This window comes from Nycticebus coucang, chromosome 13 (assembly GCF_027406575.1).
Source record: "Nycticebus coucang isolate mNycCou1 chromosome 13, mNycCou1.pri, whole genome shotgun sequence".
In the NCBI taxonomy this organism is placed as follows: domain Eukaryota; kingdom Metazoa; phylum Chordata; class Mammalia; order Primates; family Lorisidae; genus Nycticebus; species Nycticebus coucang.
In genome coordinates, this window is record NC_069792.1 from 32,334,562 (window position 1) to 32,357,793 (window position 23,232).

The 23,232-nt window shown below is 36.3% G+C and overlaps 1 protein-coding gene across 1 annotated transcript; it reads right to left on the minus strand.

The window, feature by feature from the left end:
• Positions 1-14,275: 14,275 nt before the first annotated feature.
• Positions 14,276-20,809, minus strand: LOC128563314 (minichromosome maintenance domain-containing protein 2-like). The gene is made up of 5 exons (XM_053558653.1): positions 20,787-20,809; positions 19,503-19,552; positions 19,196-19,300; positions 17,916-18,041; positions 14,276-15,073 (listed from the first exon to the last, which is right to left on the minus strand). The coding sequence occupies exons 1-5, from the start codon at positions 20,807-20,809 to the stop codon at positions 14,832-14,834; spliced, it is 546 nt and encodes a 181-aa protein (XP_053414628.1). The 3' UTR covers positions 14,276-14,831.
• Positions 20,810-23,232: the final 2,423 nt, after the last annotated feature.

The following is a 23,232-nucleotide window of genomic DNA, read 5'->3' on the forward strand; positions in this document are numbered from 1 at the left end:
TGCCACAACGCCGGCTATTTTTTTTTTTTTTTTTTTTGGTTGCAATTCAGCTGGGGCCGGTTTGAACCCACTGACCTGGGTATATGGGGCCGGCGCCTTACCAACTGAGCCACAGGCACCGCCCTAGAAAAGAATTTTCTAACACAATAATTATTGCTGTTTTCTCTGAGTTTTATATTTTTTTTTCTGAGTTAGTGATTCCCAGTTCCTTAAATCCTTACTCTGTGACATATTTTCTGGACATTTTTTAAATTATCCTAGTTATTTTCTACTTTTTAAACTAATAGAACCAAGGAAAATATTAACTATAATAATAATGACTTTTAAAAAAAGTGTATAGAGGGCGGCTCCTGTGGCTCAGTGAGCTGGGTGCCGGCCCCATATACCAAGGGTGGCGGGTTCAAACCCGGACCCGGTCAAACTGCAACCAAATAATAGCCAGGCGTTGTGGCGGGCGCCTGTAGTCCCAGCTACTCGGGAGGCCGAGGCAGGAGAATTGCCTCAGCCCAGGAGTTGGAGGTTGCTGTGAGCTGTGTGAGGCCACGGCACTCTACTGAGGGCCATAAAGTGAGATTCTGTGTCTACAAAAAAAAAAAAAGTGTATAGATATGTGCCAGATAGGATATGTCCTGGATCGAATATGTCCTGGCTTTTTTGTTCTCTTTATATTCCACACTTCTTTCTAGGCCATCAGAACTGGGTAATACTATTAATACTATCAGTAGCCCTCTCTAAGTTTTAACCTCTGGTAGCAAGATGATGGGAATGTTGTCAGGTTTCCAGCTGTCAGCTTCTCAGAACAGCCTACGTCTGACTGAGGTGGAATAAAGAAGGTATCCTCGAGCCCACAGGTATAGAAGGCTAATACACTTCACACTAAACTATCTCAGTCTGCCTTCTGGAGAGTCCAGACCGTAACAAATGCCATCCACTCTGATTTGTGTGATGCACAGATTTACTTTCCAGATAAACCATTTTCACTACTTCACTTGCCTAGTGAAGTCTGCAGCTGCTCTCTAGAGTATGACAAGTCAACTATAAATCGTTTTGCTTCAAGGATTATCATAAATTTGCCAAAGTTGACTCTCTAATATAACTTTCGTTCCAGTCGAGCTGGTCTTCTCATAGTTTTCCATGTATACTAATTTCTACTTTTATGTCTTTGCTCTTACTGTTAATTCCGCTCAGAACACCCATCCTTCCTGCCATCAAAATTTTACCTTTTCTTAAACACAAAGTCCCACCTCTTCCATGAATTCTTCCCAAAGTTTACATTCTACCTTCATATCTTCCTTTCAGTACTACTCAGATTAACACTTTAATTGCTCCTTAAAAGTTTCATGTATCTTTTTAAAATTTCAATAAAATGATCCTACATTTAAAGAAGAAAGTTTACATTTCTATAAGAAGAGAAGAGAACAGAAATAGGCTCATATATGTTAATTATTCAGTAAATACCTGACTAGTTAATAAATCCATGGGTTTTTTGTTTCTTTGTTTTTTAGGAAAAAACAGGCAAAAATTTCTCTGGGTAATTAGTTATTTACATAATAAATTATTTATTTATAATTAGTACCCTAATTTCTAGAGACTGCTTTTTTCTTACACACTAAAAAGCAAACACAAAACTAAAACCTTATTATACTGTATACTATTCTTTTTCTATTCTAACCTATATGAATAAACAATGCTCATAGTTCATTTTTTAAGTTCACCCACCTTTCAACCTTTTTACTCAAACAATATGCTTATCAAGAAGGTGGGTATGAAAACAACTTTTTAATGATCCATGGACTTCCACTTTCCAATATCCTCTGGCTTTTATCTATCATACCCAGATAGTCTACTCTACTATGGACAGATTTCTCAATATTAAAAGGGTTTCAGTTATAAATAATTGAGCACCTTTAATGGCTATCAGAATTATTATTAAATTTATTTTTATTTAATTATTTATTTTCTTGTTTATTTTAAAAAAAATTTTTTTTTAGTTAGAACTCTGAAGGTATTCATATAAGGGAAATTCTTTTGAACAGGCTAGAAAATGTAAATAACTATATACTTATAAAGTCTATCAGAATTTTCCATAGACATATTCTATTTTGTTTTTTTCATTGAGATTCTTTAAGCTATGGTGATTTGGACAGTGAATAAACTCAGCATTTTACCAGTCGTGTATTTAATCATAACCCTAAATAATTTCTAAACAATGTCCTTAAAATGTTTAAAAGCTGAAAGCAAGTTGGAATAAAAGAATCCTAATAAAGAAAATCAAATGCTTAACAGGACTTTTATTTAAACTGAGAAATATTAGCATTGGCATTCTCAGTAACCTTTACCTTTTGAAAATCTTCAGCTGTGAACTGTTTAGAAGCAACATAAAGCAGTCTTTCAGGATCAATGGCTTTCTTGAAAGTATGTCGCACAACAGGAAGAAGTGGGTGGCAAGGAGATGATTCATTGCAGTTCATCAATAATCCAAATGCCTCCACAAGGTTAGCTGGAATCAAACTACGATCCTACATCAAACGAAAAGATAAGAAGAAAACATTCAACTTTGGCACTTTCACAACTTGGAAATAATTAGAAATTAATCATCATATATAACTTAATATAATAATAATTATTATTAATTATTGTGTTTAATTAATGATAATTTAAAGCAATTTACCTATAGTCTGGGAACTTTGTGGTGACTGGCTTTTTAAAAACCTTCATTGAGTATTTTCTTACACATCATTCATTAAAGACTCTCTATTTATTCAAGTAGTAATTTCTGTTGAGCAGATACCTGATCTACATAACTAAAAAACATTATAATTTTTATACAATTGAGTCACCATTTAGTTATTTGCCCAATAAAGTATAGAAACGGGTTAATAACAAGAACACTAAGAAGACGTATTAAAATGTGTGACAAAATACCCTGGAAAACATTCTAATAATAAAACATACATATACCCTACCATCTGACCAATTAGAGTGTTGGTTTTCTGTGCATTTCTCCTTGAAGATGAATCCATATCAACAAAAGACCAAAAACTGCACTGAACTGGAAAAGTCACTTGTTGATCAGTATCACCCCCAAACTTCTTTCCTGGGATGTAAACCGTAATGCTTCTACTTTCCAGAACTAGGTCAGAAGACATTATCCATTTGTTATTTAAGTTTTTGGTCTATATGTCTACAAATCAATAATAGACATTATTATGCAGAATAATACTGTACAAACTTTGGGTAGTAAAGACACAAGTGAATTTGATTGTTTTGCAAGATCCTGCTAAGTTAGTGCATCTGTCATAAAGAAGAACAAAGCAAGAAAAATATTTGAATGTTTACATGTCCCATGACTTGATGTGAACCAGCAGTCCAAAGCCTGTAGTTGGAATTGTAGTCAGGCGTCTGGGTGGAACAGGCAGAGGGCTAGGCAGAGAGAGGTCTGTGAGATTGGTCATATAGTGCAGGCATGCAATAGAGGCTACACTTAAATAATGTTCTTGTATGTGGAAAATAAATGATAAAAGTAAGCCATCCACGTGGGAGTGAAAGAGGAAGATAGCCAGAATATGAACTACAATTACTAGAGGGAAATAGATCTCCAATTCAAAATGTTCAAAACCAAATTCCTTGTCCCCACCTTTCTAATGGCTCTGTGTTCACTATTCACAATGGTGGTGTCCTCATCCATCTGCTCAAAACCCAAACAAAAAATATGGAACCATCCTATTTTCACCCTTTCATCTTTCTTTCACCCCTTATTCACCCCTTAATGGATTTAGCACCATTCCTAGGATTCTCCCTCTCAAATAGTTCTCAAATTAATTTTTTCTTCATTCATGATAATAGAGTCTTTTGTGTGTGTTTATCTTTCCCTTGGGTCATAGGGTAAATGTATATTTAACTTTTATTGGAAATGCCAGAGCAATTTGCAAATGGTTGTAGCATTTTTTTCTCCCACCAAATACACATGTATGAAAATTCCAGAGACTCCACATCTTGACAACATTTTTTGTTGTCAATGTTTTTAATTTTTGCCATTCTAATAGAAAAGGCCAGTTACATAATTTGTGGAGTCCCATGTAAAAGGAAAATTTGTCCTCTTATTCAAAAGGTGGGAAAAATACTGCTCTTACAAGTACTACCACAAAAAGACTTTTCCTTTAAAAATATTTTATTACTGGGAGGCGCCTGTGGCTCAGTCGTTAAGGCGCCGGTCCCATATACTGAGGGTGGCGGATTCATGCCCGGCCCGGCTGAACTGCAACCAAAAAATAGCCGGGCGTTGCGGCGGGCGCCTGTAGTCCCAGCTACTCGGGAGGCTGAGGCAGGAGAATCGCTTAAGCCCAGGAGTTGGAGGTTGCTGTGAGCTGTGTGATGCTACGGCACTCTACCGAGGGCCATAAAGTGAGACTCTGTCTCTACAAAAATATATATATATTTATTTTATTACTTATAAAATGTAATATAGGTGATGTGGACAAACTGGACTCCTCATGCATTACTGATGGGAATATGAAATGGTGCAGCCACTGGGGAAAACAGTATGGGGATTTCTCAGAAACCTAAACACAGAATTACCACATGATGTAGTAATTCTACTTGTAGGGATATACCCAAAAAAGTTGAATGCAGTGACTCAAGAAGATTCTTATGGGCGGTGCCTGTGGCTCCGAGTAGGGCACCAGCCCCATAAAAAAAATACAAATTTTTTTTTTTTTGTAGAGGCAGAGTCTCACTTTACTGCCCTCGGTAGAGTGCGGTGGCGTCACACGGCTCACAGCAATCTCCAGCTCTTGGGCTTACGTGATTCTCTTGCCTCAGCCTCCGAAGCAGCTGGGACTGCAGGCACCCGCCACAACGCCCATCTATTTTTTGGTTGCAGTTTGGCCGGGGCTTGGTTTGAACCCACCACCCTCGGTATATGGGGCCAGCGCCTACTCGCTGAGCCACAGGCACCGCCCAAAAAAAGAAGATCTTATATAGCAGTGTTCATGACAGCATTATTCACGATAACCGAAAGGTAGATAAAACCCAAGTGCCCATCAACAGATGAGTAGATTTTTTCAAACTAGTGCATATACAGTAGAATGTTGTTCAACTATAACAACAAATGAAATTCTTTTAATAGGCAAATTCAGAGACAGAAAATAGAAGATGTTATCAGAAACTGCGGGGAGGAATGAATAGGAAGTTATTATTTAAAGGGTACAGTTTCTGTTTGGGGATGATGAAACAATTCTAGAAATTGACAATAGTGATGGTTACACAACATTATGAGTGTACTTAACCCCACTGGATTGTACACTTAAAAATGGTTAAAATGGTAAATTTTACCTTATGTATATTTTATCAAAAGGGAAAAGGGATAAAGTACTGATACATGCTATAACATGGATGAAACCTGAAAAGATTACACTAAGTGAAAGAAGCCAATGACAGACCACATATTCTTTGATACCATTTATAGTCACCCCTCTGTATTTAAGGATTCTGCATCTGAGGATTTACCCAACTGAGGATGAAAAATATTTCAATAGACCAGAATCAGTGGGTGTAATTAAAAAGAGAGAGAGAAAGAAAAAGAAAACTATTCAAAAAAATAACAATAAAAATAATAAATAGAATGATTGAAAGTATACAGGAGGATGTATGTAGGTTATATGCAAATACTATGCCATTTTATAGAAGCGACTTGAGCATTTTCAGATTTTGGTATCCACAGGGGCCTTGGAAACACATGCCAAATAAAAATCAGAGTTGTTGTGTCCTACACGCAGGGAGTGTGCCATTCATCTATCTATGCATTGTACCCATTGGGTGGGAAGCTAGTGAACCCCCTCCCCTTCTCTCCTTTCTTGGGTTTGAGATTTTCACTAGTGTGTCTGTGAGAGTCCAGCAAAAATCAAAGCAAGTACACAAGTGTACTTGTGTGTATGTGTAACATATGTGTAACCCAACAGTGTGTAAAGGTTCCCCTTTCTCCACATCCTCACCATCATTCATTATTGCCTATCTCTTTGTAAAAAGCCATTTTAACTGATGTGAGATGATATCTCACTTTAGTTTTGATTTGCATTTCTCTGATTACTAATGATGCTGAGCATTTTTCACTGGTTATTTGTATGTCTTCTTCTGAGAAATATCAATTCAGATCCTTTGTTCATTTTCAAATTGGATTATTTGATTTTTCCCAATTGAATTATTGGCGTTCTTTATATATTTAGCTATTAATCCCTTGTCAGATGTGTAGTTTGCAAAATATTTTCTCCCATTCTGTGGGTTGTCACTGTGTGGAAGCTTTTTTTTTTTCAATTATTTGGTATTCATTGAGGTTACAAAGAGTTAGGTTACACTGATTGCATTTGTTAGATAGAGTCCCTCTTATAAATGTGTCCCACCCCCAAAAGTGTGTGGAAGCTTATAAGCTTAATGTGATCCCATTTGTCCAATCTTGTTTTGGTTGCCTGTGTTTTAAGGGTATATTACTCAAGAAGTCCTTGCCCAGACCAACTTCCTGAAACCTTTCCCTAATGTTTTTATTTAGTAGTTTCATAGTTTCAGGTCCTTGCTTTAGGTCTTTAATACATTTTGATCTGATTTTTGTATATAAGACATAAGGATGTAAATTTCATTCTTCTGCATATGGATATCCCAGTTTTCCCAGCAACATTCACTAAGAGACTGTCTTTTCCCCAATGCATGCTCTTGGCAACTTTGTTGAAGATAAGTTCATTACAGATGTGTGGCTTTATTTCTGAGTTCTCTATATGTCTATTTTTATGACAGTATCATGCAATTTGGGTTTAAATAGCTCTGTAGTATAATTTGAAGTCAGGTAATGTGCTTCTTCCAGTTTTTACTTCTTGATATGCACACATTTTCACTAAAACTCTCTCCCTATAGCTTTCTGATGAGTAAGGAAAGACTGAAAAGAAAAAAGAAATATGGGGTTGTCCTATTTTCCCCTTCCCTCCTGTGTCATCATTTTCACTATAATTAATAGGCACAGAGAGGTAACCAAGTAAGAAAGACTACGATAGGGTTTCTTGGTCATTCGTGCTTATTAAAAATGCCATAGCCTTCTTTCCTTTTTAGAAGTAAGTCTGGTTCAAACAGAAGGCTTGGGGAGCTTGGGGCAATTAGCACTCCCTCATACTCAGCTGAAGAGGTGTTAATATGGAATATGAGCACTGAATTGCAGTGTACTCATGACACATAAGAGTCCAGCAACAATCAAAGCAAGTACATAATAAGTGTGGTAGAGGCTGGGCGTGGTGGCTCACACCTGTAATCCTAGCATTCTGAGATGCCGAGGTGGGTAAATTGCTTCGGCTCACAAGTTTAAGGCCAGCCTGAGGAAGAACAAGACCCCATATTTAAAGATAGCTAGTTGTTGTGGTGGGCACTATAGTCCCACCTACTTGGGAAGCTGAGGCAAGAGAATTCTTTAAGTCCAAGGGTTTGAAGTTGCTGTGAGTTATGACACCATAGCACTCTATTGAGAGCGATAAAGTGAGACTCTGTCTCAAAGAAAAAAAAAGTGTATGTATCTCCAAAAAAAAAAAAAAACCAAGGTATGTTAGAGACGCAGCATAGGTGATTACAAATGGTGTATGGTAAAGGGCAACAACGAACAGCAGATACACACATGTATGTGTCTCCTCCACTCCATGGTCTCACTGGATTTCCTTATAAAACACAAGTTAAAAGATAAAATTATTAAAAATTTGAGTTAAACAAGACTGATACAAATATGTTTTAAAAAAAATATTGCCCTTTACACCACTTTATGACCACGTGTACCCATTGTTTAGCTCCCACTTATGGATTAGAATCTGTGTGGATGTGGAAAGAAACAGGGAGTGTAGGAGGCTACAGCTGGAGTACAGAAGAAACAGTCGTCGCTAAATGACTTGAGTTGGAAAATCTGCACATGTTGGAAAAACTGGAGCTTGCAGGAAAATCAAAATGTACTAATTTAAGATTTAGCTAGTTCTTAAAAAAAAAAAAATTAGTTCTTCAGAGTGAAGCACCTGGAAAGATTTGTGAATACTGCCGTAAGAGTAAAGTGGTGTTTGAATAAGGCTCCTCAAAACCCCTACACGTAACAAACCATTGCATTTGACCCCTGTGACTTTCCAAAAATAAGGACTTTTCTGCATTTCCCTTTGCCCTCAGTAAACACTATAGCTGGTAATGGTTCTGTGGCTGGCCCTGTAAAAATGTACTGTGGGTACATGACCACAGAGTGAGTTGTAGGACGTAGCAACCAGAGGACTGGTTATCTCAAGATAATTGCTATTGCCCACAACATTCCTCTGTCGCCATGCACACTGAAGAATGTTGGGAACCCAAACAATTCCTTTAAGTAGAAAGTAAAGCAAAAAGCAACCAAATGGCTTAAAATGCCATCAGTAGTTTTTTCTTTTATTTTCCCTTTCCCTTTTTTTTCCATGCATGGCATAAAAGCATTGTGAGCATGGAGATCTACCTTGTCTTGCCAGCACACAAGACTGCTTTGTATGTTAAGTTCCTCCTAAATCAATCTTGACTACCTACCAAAAAAACACTAGAGGATGGTGATAGCAGAGTTTTGACCAAAATGCCAAGGTCCTGTGGCAGGAGGAGGGCCTCTGGGCAACTGCACTTGTTCCACACTAATGACGCTGGCTCTGCTAGTATTTGATATTGGTATCTGATTGTGGTTTTTATTTTCATTTCTCTGATAACTACTGATGTTCAATACCCTTTCATATGCTTTTTGGTCATCTTGTCTATATTCCTGTGAGAAATCATTACTCAAGTCTGTTGTCAATTATTTTTTTTTTTTATATTTTTGACTTATAGAAATTGTTTTTATGTTCTGGCAAATACATTATATGTATATGTATATTATAATATATAATATATATAATACATATATGTATATTATAGTATATGTATATGTACATTATATGTATATGCAATTATTTTCTTTTTGCTTGTTTCGCTATTTACTTTTTAAATGCGGCCTTTTAATAAAAACAACTTTTTAGTTTTATGAAGTTCAGTCTATCAATTCTTTTATTTAGTGCTATCTGAATTCTGCCTGAGAAATCATTGCCTACCTTAATGTCATGAAGATATTTACATTTTCCTCTAGAAGGTTTGTATTTTTAGTTTCTACATTTAGGTTTATGATCCATCTCAAATTAATTATTGTGTATACTTGGGAGATATGGGCTAAGATTTTTTCCATATAGGTACCCAGATGTTCCACTGTTACTGAAAACCTTGTTTCCCACTGACTGGCTTTAGTGCTATGGTCAAAATTCAATTGCCCTAATCGAATGAGCCTATTTCTGCCCTCTCCTGCAGGGTGAAACAATATGCTGTGTACTTTGAACACTCTCATATAGTCGTGCTGACATGTCAAGAAGGCCAGGCCCTTATTGCTCTTCTCCCAGTCCATGGCTGTTCACATTCTTGTTATCTAAAACCGGCCCAGCCAGTGTTACCCTAATACCAAAAGAAGACAAAGATATTATTAGAAAAGAAAACTGCATTTGATCCTGCAATCTCATTACTAGGCATCCACCCAGAAGAAAAAAAAATAATTTTCTCGTAAGGATATTTGCACTAGATTGTTTATCGTAGATCAATTTATAATCACCAAAATGTGGAAACAACCTAAATGCCCACCAATCCAGGAATGGATTAACAAGCTGGGGTATATGTATACCATGGAATACTATTCAGCCATTAAAAAAGATGGAGACTTTACATCTTTTGTATTAACCTGAATGGAGTGAAATACATTCTTCTTAGTAAAATATCACAAGAATGGAGAAGCAAGAATCCAATAGACTCAATTCTAATATGAACCCAGTAGACATCTAATACATGCCCACATAAGAGAAAAACTCAAATCAATTCAAGGTGGGGAGTGTTGGAACAAGGAAGCGGGGACAGGGGAGGACAGAGGGGGATGGGTGGGCTCCCACTTAATGGACACAGTGTTAGGGTGTATGGCACATCTCTTTGGGGCAGGACACTACTGTAAGAGGGACCTTACCTAACACACGCAAACACTGTAACCTAATTCTTTATATCCTCAATTAACCTGAAAAAAAAAAAAAAACTGTCAGGGCGGCACCTGTGGCTCAAAGGAGTAAGGCGCCGACCCCATATGCCGGAGGGGGCAGGTTCAAACCCAGCCCCAGCCAAAAATTTCCAAAGAAAAAATTCAATGCAAAAAAAAAAACTGTCCATCCAATTCTCAGAGAGACAGACTTGAGAGAATTTGCTAGTCTTTATTAGTGCTTTGCAAAATAAACCCTTTCTCTGCTGTAAAAAGAAAACTATAGAGCAGATTTGCTCTTGAACATTAATGGAAAATCCTTGACAAAGTAGTAGCAAATCAAATTCAACAATGTATAAAGAGAATTATATACCACAACCAAGTGGTATTTATTCTAGGTATGCAAGATTGGTTCAATATTCAAAAATTAAGTAATGTGGGCAGTGCCCGTGGCTCAAGGAGTAGGGTGCCGGCCCCATGTACCCGCGGTGTGGGGTTCAAGCCTGGCCCCGGCCATGACTGCAAAGAAAAAAATAAAATTAAGTAATGTAATCTATCACACTAACAGCCTAAAGGAAAACTAAATCATATTAAAATGATCATATTAATAGATTCAGAAAAGAATTTGACAAAATCCAATACCCATTCATGATTAAAACTCTCGGCAACTTAGGAATAGAGGAGAACTTCAATGTGATAAAGAAAATTTATGGATAATGTACAGCTAACATCATATTTAATGATGAGAATTTTAGGCTTTCCTGATAAGATCAGGAACAAGGCAAGAATTCCCCTCTCACACTACTTTTCGACATTGTACTGGAGGTCCTAATGCAATAAGACAAGAAGAAGAAATAAATCTGCCCCAATGTAAACTCACGTGTTAGCACAACACCAAAGGCTAGCACAGGACATTTGCACATTAAATTCCCCTGTTTTTTTTTTTTTTTTTGTAGAGACAAATTCCCCTGTTTTTATTTATAAACCTGAAAGGAAAAATGGCATTTAATGTAACTTCTGAATTCCTAAAACATATGCAATTCTATCTTCACTGTTAAATAACTCCTTGACTGAAGAAGAGTATAGGTTAAATAAGTAAAAATTAATCTGAAGAAAAGTTTACTTGATTGAAGCTGTTCAAGTTTATCTTTTTTGTGTGAAGCCACATCCCCTATAAAGCAGATACCACCTTTGGCTAGCAAAGCACTGCCAGCTTGAATGCTAACTGCTCCAGTTCCATACTTATTCCTGGATAGAGTGGGCAAAATTTCAGTAGAGACTAGATGACATATACCATGGGGAACAAGGCTTATGCTAAAATTCAAAAGCCTAAGGGGAAAAAAAAAATAAAATTTTTATTACTTTTATTTGATTTTTAGAAGTCAGAATGTGTTAACAGATACACAATTAAATTTACTTTCATTCCATGTTTATTGAATACCTGTGCTATACCAGCTACTTGCTAGAGATAAAAACATACATGAGATTTGGTCCTTAACTTAGAAAGCCTAAAAAGGAGGACATAAAAAACTAAAACATAAAGCGGTAAGTACTAAAATAATATCTTCAAAATTTTCAGAAGTGAGTATTATTTCTTGCTAGAAGGGTGCCACAGAAAGTTACACAGAGATGACATTTGAACTGAACCTTCTTCTTTTTATAGATTGCTTTCTTTTGCTTATTTAGATTTTTTTGCATTAAGCTTGCCAATGTCCCATCTGCCTCTATATCATGGCAACTCTTTTTTGTTGTTTTTTTTTTGAGACATCTCACTTTGTAGACCTTGGTAGAGTGCGCTGGGATCACAGCTCACAGCAATCATCTCAGATTCTTGGGCTCAAGCCACTTTCTTGCATCAGCCTCAGGAGTAGCTGGGACTACAGGCGCCCACCACAACGCCCAGCTATCTGGCTCAGGTTGGTCCCAAACATGTGAGCTCAGGTGAGGAACTTTTTTTTTTTTGAGACAGAGTCTCAAGCTGTTGCCCTGGGTAGAGTACTATGGTGTCACAGATCACAGCAACCTCAAACTCTTGGGCTTAAGTGATTTTCTTGCCTCAGCCTCCCAAGTAGCTGGGATTACGGACGCTCACCACAATGCTTGGCTATTTTTTTGTTGCAGTTGTCATTGTTGTTTTAGCTGGCCCCGTCGGGGTTCAAACCCACCAGCCTTGGTATATGTGGCTGGCGCCCAACCCACTGAGCTACAGGCGCTGCTCAGTTATTTCCAGTTGAAATAAGAAATGCATTTAAGAAATGCAAATAAAAATAAAATACTATTTTCTACCTCTCAGATTATAAAATTTAAAAGTTTGGAAATAGCCAGAGATGGTGAGTATGTCAGGGAACTAAATACTTTCATGAGTAGAAAACAAAGTGGTGAAATATATGGAATTTTGGATCATTACAAGTGGCAATTTAATTTTAGCAAAATATTAGGTGGGGAACTTTTAAAACTACTGATGCAAGGTCACAGAATACAAAGTCAAAATATAAAAATTAGTTGTATTTCTATATATTTATAGCAAACTATTGAAAATGAATTTAATAAAATAATTCGATGCTATTTTAGTAGCATCAAAAACATCAAATATTTAGGAATCCATTTAACAAAACATACATGATCTTTATAAAGCATTGCTGAAAGAAATTAAAGAAGATGTAAATAAAAGGAGAGATAGACAACATTAATGGATTGGAAGATTGAATATTGTTAAGATGTGCATGCTCCTCAAAAGGTACGGAAAGAACTCCAACAAACACTTCATAAAAGATGATGTATGAATAGCCACAATAAGCACATGAAAAAGAGCTCAAATCAGTAGTCATCAGAGATGTGCAAATGAGAATCATGAGATGCCATTTCATAGTCACTAGAATGTCTAAAATGAAAAAGATTGACAAAACAAATTTTGATAAGATTGGGAACAAGTAGAACTCTCATATTGTTGGCTGGAATGTACAACCACCTTGGAAAACTAGCAATTTCTTGTAAAGTTAAATACTGTACTACATGTTCATCTCTTTTATGAAACAGCAATTCCACTCCCAGGTATTACCCAAGATAATGAAAATAATACTTCCACAAAAAGACTTGTACAAGAATGTTTACAGTAGCTTTATACTAGTCAAAACATGCAAAACTCAACATCCACCACTAGGAGACTGGAAAAACAACTGTGGTATATTCATATAAGAGAATACTACTCATCAAAAAAAATGATGAAGTACTGACGCATAAAACTGGACCAATCTCAAAAAATTTTGTTAAACAAGAGAGACTAGACCCCAAGGAGGATGCACTGTATGATTCCATTTTATGAAGTTTAACAATAGGAAAATAAATCTATGGTTACAGAAATCTCCTGTGGAGACAGGAACTGACTGGAAGAGGGAATGAGGGTAATATCTTGGGTGATAAAAATGTTCTATAGCTCATTGTGGTAGCGAGTATAGGGGTCTATGTATTTGTTAAAATTCATCAATTGATTTTAATGGTAATAATAAGATATGATTATTATACTATAAACAAATTTAACTTAAAGACAAACAAAATTAAATCTGCCATATAGACCCAAATATCATAAGAAAAGTCAAATGGTTAATGACAAACAGGAAAAGAGACAAAGGCCTTAATTTACAACTGTCATCACAAATTAGTAAGAAGTAGATAAACAACTTAGAAAAATAAACAATAAAAAAAGAAAAATAAACAATGATCAAAATTAGGAGGTTTATAAAAAATAATACAATTGTTTAGTAAGATTTAAATGATGCTGAAAGTTATTTCCAGTTGAAATAAGAAATGCATTTAAGAAATGCAAATAAAAATAAAATACTATTTTCTTCCTCTCAGATTATAAAATTTAAAAGTTTGGAAATAGCCAGAGATGGTGAGTATGTCAGGGAACTAAATACTTTCATAAGTAGAAAACAAAGTGGTGAAATATATGGAATTTTGGATCATTACACGTGGCAATTTAATTTTAGCAAAATATTATTTGTATAATTAATATGATGGTGATTTGCATTTTTCTATTTTAAATTCACTTTATAAATTTATTTTTTGCTTTAGAATTACATACAAAATATTTTAAAAGGAGCTTATTCTAAATTTTGTGAACATTCATGTAACTTTTTAAGAAAAGGGTACTTGCTAATGGGGAGCCACAAAACTCTGAGTAGAGGCCTATTCCAAAGTTAGGAATGAGGTATCACCAAAACAGTAATTTTGGCACTGTTGGGTACAGTGAATCAATATTATTGAATGGAATCTTGGAGAAAAATTTAAAAATGGCTTCTTGGCTCCTTGCGGGGAAGATTACTAAAAAATGAAAACAAAGCACAAAGGTAGAGCCAGGGAATGGGGGAAAAGGAAGGCTGGGAAGGATGCATTTGCTACATATCCGCAAAGGAATGAGTGAGGGAAAAGGTTCAAACTTCGAGTGGTTACACTCTCAAAATATTAAAAGCAAATATCTCATTTATCTACTTATGTTTCAAAAGTTTATTACTTTATTGATAAAAAGTGACTAGAATAATTATATATACTAGTTCAGATAAATCCTAAATATTCCTCTTATAATAATGCTTATTGAAAAAATTTATACAAACCTGTGGCCAATTAACATTTTAAAAAATTCATGTAGTTGGGCACCTGTAGCTCACTTAAAGTGCTGGTCCTGTGTACCATGAGTGGGGGGTTTGAACCCTAGGTCTGCCTAGGTCTGCTTAATAAAAAAAAAAAAAAGAAAAAAGTTCATGTCACATATTTACCTGTCTACTAGTAGAGTATCACTTGTTACAATTAAAATATCCAGGCAATCTTCCAGTTCCTTTTTACGGTCACTTGTCTGTACAAGACTCATCAACAAACAGAGTTTGAGCCAATTGTAAGTCCCAGGAGGAACAATCTGTGATGCAAAGATATTGGCAAGTATTGCTGTAAACTTCCAGCATGAACTGGAAGTCAAGGAAAGGAGACGCTTGAAGTCGTCACTAATTCCTGAAGGAACTGAAAATAAATATTAACACATACGTTAGAAAGGGATTTAAAACGAAAACACATTACAGACACTTGATTCCATTTATCTAAAATATCAAATTATAGTTTTAAAGACATATTCAAATTCTTACAATGATATTAAATTATGATTGGAGGCACACTGGTCTATCATTTCTACCCCAGGAAGTATGATAAAGGGAAGAGATCACCCTGTGTGTTCAAACAAATTGACTGGGGCCTGCGGACAAATTCTTCATTCTTTTTTTTCAAAGATTGATGTGAGCAGAACCAGATCATGGAACTCTTGCTTACTGTGTTTGCATATCTATGTTTGAAAGGGTATCACTTTCTTTCTTTCCTTTTTTTTGAGAGAGAGTCTCACTCTGTTGCCCCAGGCTAGAGTGCCATGGCATCAGCCTTGTTCACAGCAACCTCAAACTCCTGGGTTCAAGTGATCCGCCCACCTCAGCTTCCTGAGTAGCTGAGACTACAAGCACCCACCACAATTTTTCTATCTTTAGTAGAGACAGGGTCTCACTCTTGCTCAGACAGGTCTCAACTCATTCCCGAGTGCTAGGATGACAGGTGTGAACCACTGCACCTGGTGAAATAGTATCACTTTCAATGAGGGACAATAAGCAGAATGAGGAATATTCAAATGTTGCTGTTAAAAGGAAAGATTTATATTCTACTACTTTGAAAGCACTATACTGTACTATATTGCAACATTCTAGATCTTCTCCATCCCCTAGATCTCTCCAATTCCTGAATGACTGGTTTATCAAATTGATCAATTTGGGGAAAAAATGCAGTGCATGTATATCCCAGTCTCCTTCCTCTTGGCTGATGTCATAGAGCAATGATCTTCTATACTCACCCATCCCCATGGACTAAGTGAGGCCTTTTAGGCCAGCTCTTGACACATTTGGGTGGGTAAATTTGCCTAATTCTGGATGTCAGCATAAGAAAGCACACTTTTTCGCCTATATGTAAGGAGGATTGCTCAAGCCCAGGAGTTAGAGGCTGCGTTGAGCTATGATGGCACCACTGCACTCTAGCCTGGGAAACATGTTCTACTACCAAAATCAATAAATCTTGAGAAACTCAACAGTAGAAAATATTAAAAAAGATCACTAAACTAGCCCATCAGTGCTTTCTTTTAATAAACTTTTCTTTTCAAGATAAGTAGAAATATTTAGAATCCACTTACATTTAAATTCAAGTTGGGCCTCTATTATTGCAGATGGCTATCTATTCATTCCAAAAATTCTAGCTCTACCCAAGATTTAACCCGACTTTTCTACATTTAGATATTTCTGAACCAAGTTAAAAGAATAGGTCTGCTCTCCACTTTTGTTTATTTAATATGCTAAAATCTGCTGGAGCTGTTAAAAGAAATTATCAGTAATAAAGGTAATATTTTGGCCCTCATCTGCTTCTGCTTTTATCTTTTGTCTTATTTATTTATTTGTTGGTTTATTTATTTAATTTATTTAGTCTATTTTTTTGAGATAGGGTTTCAAACTACTCTGTTTCCCAGGCTAGAGTGCAGTGGTGTCATCATAGCTCAATGCAGCCTCTAACTCCTGGGCTTGAGCAATCCTCCTGCCTCAGTCTCCTGAATAGCTGAGACAGACACACACCACCACCTCGATTAATTTTTCTATTTTTTTGTAGAGATGAAGACTCACTCTGCTCTGACGGGTCTTAAACGCCTATCCTCAAACAACCCTCCCACATCAGCCTCCCAGAGTATTAGGATTACAAGCATGAGCTGTGCATTTGGCCTATCTTATTTAAAAATATTTTTTTAGAGACAAGGGGCTCTCTATGTTGCCCAGTCTGGTCTAAAACTCCTGGTCTCCCACCTCAACCTCCTGGGAGCTGGGACTACAGATGTGAGCCACTGTAACTAGCTCTTGTCTTATTTCTTGATTGGTTCAGCACTCACTTGAGGAAAATTATGCTATTTTATAGTTCTCTTTTTCAGATCAAACTGTTATTTAGAACTGCCTTACTAGAAAATAAAGAATGGTATAGTAACCTCTAAGTCTTGGCATCCTGAAGCATTTTTCTCATTGCTAATTATGACAAAAAGAATCAAATTAGGGCAGCGTCTGTGGCTCAAAGGGGTAGGGCGCTGGTCCCCTATGCCAGAGGTGGCAGGTTCAAACCCAGCCCTGGCCAAAAAAAAAAATAAATAAAAATAAAAATAAAACTTAGTTCGGCTTGGCGCCTGTGGCTCAAGTGGCTAAGGCACCAGCCTCATACACCTGAGCTGGCAGGTTTGAATCCAGCCCAGGCCCGCCAAACAGCAATGATGGCTTCAACCATAAAAAATAGCCAGGCGATGTGGCGGGCACCTGTAGTCCCAGCTACTTGGGAGGCAGAGGCAAGAGACTCGCTTGAACCCAGGAGTTGGAGGTTGCTGTGAGCTGTGATGCCACAGCACTCTTCTCAGGGCAACAGCTTGAGGCGCTGTCTCTAAAAATAAAATAAAATAAAATAAAACTTAGCGCAAAGAAAGGAGTCTTGTCTGTTAGGAGGCTTTCACAACATTGTCTTGTTTTCTTTCTTTCATAGCATTTATTATTTGAAATTGTCTTATTGATTAGTTTACAAGTTTATTATCTGTCTTTCATACAATTTAAGAGGAGGAACCTTGACTGTCTTGTTTATAACTTATAACAAATTATATATGTATATATATGTTTATAACTTATAATAAGTTATAACTTGTTTATAACTTCTATTCTTATATAGAAGAATGCACACAGGCAAACAATATTTATTTGCTGAACAGATTTAAATTTAAATATTTGTTAATATATGGTGCTTATATTTTCCTTACCTTTTGAATTACAAAAAGTTATATTATTTGCTTCTATACAGACAGTAGTTTGTGCAGTTTCTACACATGTAGGAATTCCAATAATTTTGTATTCATTTCCTATATTCATTTTATTCACCGATTCATCTAAAATTATTAAACAGAAGAATATATATATTCGTTAAATGAACTTGTACATGATCATATGGCTTAAAGATCCAGAACTAGTAACAATTCAGGAGTTGAGTGTTTACTTTTATTTAGTATAATATCCATATACAGTGACATTATTAATGTAAGTTGATACAATTTTATTGCTGATAAATTTTGATTTCTATATGCAATGATGAATTAACTTCAAGAAGCATGTGACACAGCAACTAGATACTCTTCTATAATATAGTCAAGAGAAAAAAAATCATTCTATATAAGATGAAACATCTTTGCATTAAATAACAAAGAATGTTAATAAAAGTGACCTTATGAGTAATAATTTTATTTGGGAAGACAATTTTACGGTCTTCAATACATATAAGGTACTTGTACATATATTGTCTGTCTACAAAACATCTGAGTACTTGTACATACATTATCTAATTGTAAACTGTAAGATAGGTAGATATTCTTACCTCAACATTATATTTGAAGAAACAGAGAGCATTAAGTGACTCGCGGAAGGCTAAATTACTAGTAAATGGCAAAACTGAAATTCACATCTAGGGTCTGTCTATTTACAAAGTCTACCCTCTGGCATTATACTAGGTTCCTCTCTTGTATCTACAAACTGGGCAAGGCTTTTCATGAGTTCCAAGTTTATTTTAAAACATCATTCCAAACATTCTGATCCTCCACACTTAGAAGTTTACTGGTGGTAAAGCTGTGAAAGACAAGTTCACAAGGGGTGGCCTGGATTAATTTCTTTCTTTCTGTGAAGATTAAACAATGATCTCCATTTTCTTCCTTTTCTCTCTAGCTCCAGAGAACTGAGCAATAACTCCAATATTTATTGAAGACACACACGGAATAATGAGAGATCATTGCCTTAAAATTACTGTAACCCTGGGACTTACTTAGCATAGTGCTATGGACAGGTGCTAGTACATGCCTATCATTTTAAGTGAGTGTTGTATAACTAATTGGATAATTGATACATTATTAAATATGAATATTTTTTAAAACACACAAGAATAAGAAGATGTGGTTCTTAAGCTATAGAAGTACTATTTATAATATATGAGTATAAACAAGTCAATTACATAATTTATAGCAATTTATTTTGACTTCAAACAGAATTTACTTACCTCTTAGGAAAATTGTAAGAGACTGGAATCTAAATGGCTGTTTGTTAGAATATCCTCGATAAGCCTGAAGTGTCTTTGTGGTAATTATTTCAACTATCTGTTTATCTTAAGGAAAAGTGAAAAAATAATGACATATTAGAATATATATTCAATGTAATTTTCGCATTGAAATATCTATTTTACAAACTGACACTATTTTACAAATTGTAATTATAAAATGTAAATGCATTTTACCACCAACTACTCTAAATTTTCTGTCTTCTTGAAGTGAAGATGCACAGAGATTACACAAAAAGTCATTTCTTACTGTTGCAGATTCTGTAGCACCAGGCACATGCACTCTTATATACTGAAATCCTGAAAGAAAACAATGAAAAGCTTATTTCATTATTATTATTAAACAACAATAATTATTATTATAAATTATTATTTCATAATTTATTTTCAGATTTAGCTATTTTCAATCCATTAAAAATTGTATTTATTCATGGCCTGGCAAGTGGCCCATGCCTGAAATCCTAGCACTCTGGGAGAGTGAGGTGGGAGGATCCCTTGAGCTCAGAAGTTCAAGACCAGCCAGAGCAAAAGTGAGACTCCATCTCTACCAAAAATAAAAAAAATGATCCAGGTGCTGTGGTGGGCACCAGTAGTCCCAGCTACTCAGAAGGCTGAGATAGGAAGATCAGATTACTTGAATCCAGGAATTTGAGGTTGCTGTGAAGTTGGCTGATGCCACAGCACTCTAGCCCAGGAGACAGAGTGAGACTCTCTAAAAAAAAAAAAAAAAAAAAAAAAAGGAAGGAAGGAAGGACGTCTGTAATCCTAGCACTCTGGGAAGCCCAGGAGGGTGGATTGCTTGAGCTCAGAAGTTTGAGACTAGCCTGAGCAACAGAAAAACCCCATCTCTACTAAAAATAGAAAAACTAGCCATTGTGGGGGTTGCCTATAGTTCTAGCTACTGGGGAGGCTGAGACAAAAGTATTTCTTGAGCCCAAGAATGTTAAGTTTCTGTGAGCTCCGACATCACAGCACTCAATCCCAGGGTGACAGAGTGACACTCTTTCTCCAAAAAAAAGAAAAAGAACAAATACTTCAGCAACACAGGTGCATTTGTTAAGTTGGGACCAGGGGAGAAAAGGAGAAAGAATGTTTTTTAAAGATTACTAAAGCAGGCTCGGCGCCTATAGCTCAGTGGCTAGGGCACCAGCCACATACACCAGGAGCTGGCGGGTTCGAATCCAGCCAGGCCTGCCAAACAACAACAACCAAAAAAAAAAAAAAAAAAAAATAGCCAGCCATTGTGGCAGATGCCTGGTAGTCCCAGCTACTTGGGAGGCTGAGGCAAAAGAATCACTTAAGCCCCAAAATTGGAGATTGCCATGAGTTGTGATGCTACAGCACTCTACCTCGAGTGACAGCTTGAGACTCTGTCTCAAGAAAAAAAAAGATTAGTAAAGCAAAAGTATACACATTAGGAGATATCAAATTTTATTCCACTCTTTCTACTTTATGTTTTCTAACTAACTATAAACATAATTTTGGGTTAAACAATAAATTGCTTGATGTTTTGATTTTCCATTTTAATGTTTACCTTTTGAAAGGGGCCTGCTTCATCTGTCAAAGGAACCTTGCACCTTGTGTATGCTTAGTTACAGTCGTCATTGCAATCACAATTCCTTGTAGCATATAAAATCTCTGAGATGTATAATCAAGTGGAAAGTCACTAAGATCAAGAGCATAACTTGGCAGAGCAGGTAAATGTGTTAACTTCAGCACCATATTAATCTAATAGGAACATAAAATTGTATTAAAATTTGCAGATCCAATTTTACTTGCATTACAATATAGTAAGTATACTGCTGAGTAAATTAACTAAATGATTTGTTAATGTTAGCAACAAACGTTTAAGCATAAGAGAAAAGAGGTTCTAGTATAAAATCAAAGAAGTGAAAATCTTATAATCTAGTGTTTTTAATTGAAAATATCGGTATGAACTCATCTTTCCAAAAATGTACACATTTCCTTGCTATATCCACTGAAAAGACTTGAAAAAACAATGTTAACCCAAGAGCAAAGAACTCCTAGTACCCAGAATGTGATCTGTAAATACCATTTCTCACTAAAAGGAACCAGAGCTCCGTGGAGAAATGGCTGATTCAGGTCTGGGACAGAAAATATACCATATGGACTGGGGCATCTTCTTGTGACAGAAATCAAGGGATCCATCAAAAGCAAATGGCATATGTATGTCAAAAGGATATAGGTGCAATTTTGAAGAGCATCAAAAGGAATAACAGATTCATTAAAATATCAGCTATATTAAAAAGTCCATGAGTTCTTCATATTTTAAAAAAGAAAAAACAAAAAGCAAAAAACCTTGGAGTTTCATCATCGGAAGCTGCTAGATTTCAACTTGTTACTTTCTGAAAATGTATAAAGGTAAAGAATCACACATTTATCCTGTCTTTCCAGTAAAAATTGTATTTCAAAGTAAGCAAATAGTTGATGAGGAAAAATTTCTTCTATGGAGTAATTTTGGCTAATAAATTCAGAAAAAATGCTAAAATTGAAAAAAATGCAATTTGACAACTCCTAATTCAGTCAAAGATTCTAAGCGGCGCCTGTGGCTCAGTGAGTAGGGCGCCGGCCCCCTATGCCGAGGGTGGCGGGTTCAAACCCAGCCCCGGCCAAACTGCAACAACAACAACAACAAAAATAGCCGGGCGTTGTGGCGGGCGCCTGTAGTCCCAGCTGCTCGGGAGGCTGAGGCAAGAGAATCGCTTAAGCCCAAGAGTTAGAGGGTGCTGTGAGCTGTGCGGCACTCTACCCGAGGGCGGTACAGTGAGACTCTGTCTCTACGAAAAAAAAAAAAAAAAAGTCAAAGATTCTAGGCAATGAACATCAATGGCTGCTAAAACCATTAAGTAAAAGTTGATGAGAAACCATATAATGGAGAGATCAGAATGATATCACATGAACCCACTGATCGACTGTGATACTTAAAAGTAGAATAACAGATATTATATCCCCCTGATATAGTGCAATATAGAATACATTATATCAACAATGGTGTATTCTTGTCAAAATGAGTTGACTCTGAATCAAAAAATCCTTTAGAGCCAACTTCTATTTCAGAAATATGAGGTACAGGAGAATAAGATAACTAGCACCACAAAGAAGCAATTAGACAACTTCAGGTCATATAACAAGGGACAATTAACTAGTTTCTTCAGAAAGTCATTGGTATAAAAAGGGTGGGAGGGAATAGTTCTAGACTGAAAGAGACTTACTGAGATGTAAGAATCAATTATAATGCGTGAACCTCGTTTTGGTCCTGATTTGAGCCAACTAATTGTAAGACATTCTTGAGAAAAAAAGCAAATTTTAATATGTAATGGATGTTAGATGATATCAAGGAATTACTGTTACTTTTGTAAGGGAGTGATGATGGCATTGTAGTTATATAGGAAAAATGTTCATAGTTTTCAGAGGTTGATACTAAAGTATGTAGGGATAAAATAATAGAACATCTAGGATTCGCTGTACCGTCTCACTGTACCGCCCTCGGATAAAGTGCCGTGGCGTCACGCAGCTCACAGCAAGCTCTAACTCTTGGACTTGCGCGATTCTCTTGCCTCAGCCTCCCGAGCAGCTGGGACTACAGGCGCCCGCCACAACGCCCGGCTATTTTTCTGTTGCAGTTTGGCCAGGGCTGGGTTTGAACCCGCCACCCTCGGCATATGGGGCCGGCGCCCTGCTCACTGAGCCACAGGCGCTGCCTGAAAAGTATTTTTTCTTTATTTCTCTCTAATCATAGCTCTTGGATATATTTGTAACTATTTCTATTTTGGTTTATACATGAAACATTTTTGTGTGTGTATATTCATTTTATACTTATTCTTTTTTTCCTTTTAAAAAATATTTTTGAAGAGTACAAGTTGAATTCCATTATATGTATATACTGTACAGTGGTGAAGTCTGGGTTTTAGTGCACCCATCACCCGAATAGTAAATTGTACCCCATAGGTAATTTATCT

Coding starts and splice junctions, on each gene's coding strand:
- LOC128563314 (XM_053558653.1), bottom strand. CDS start 20,809: ATGAAGCAGGCCCCTTTCAAAAG. Junction 19,553..20,786: donor AAGCAGGCCCCTTTCAAAAG/GTAAACATTAAA, acceptor GTTTTCTTTCAG/GATTTCAGTATATAAGAGTG. Junction 15,074..17,915: donor AACTTTTTGTAATTCAAAAG/GTAAGGAAAATA, acceptor ATTTATTTTCAG/TTCCTTCAGGAATTAGTGAC.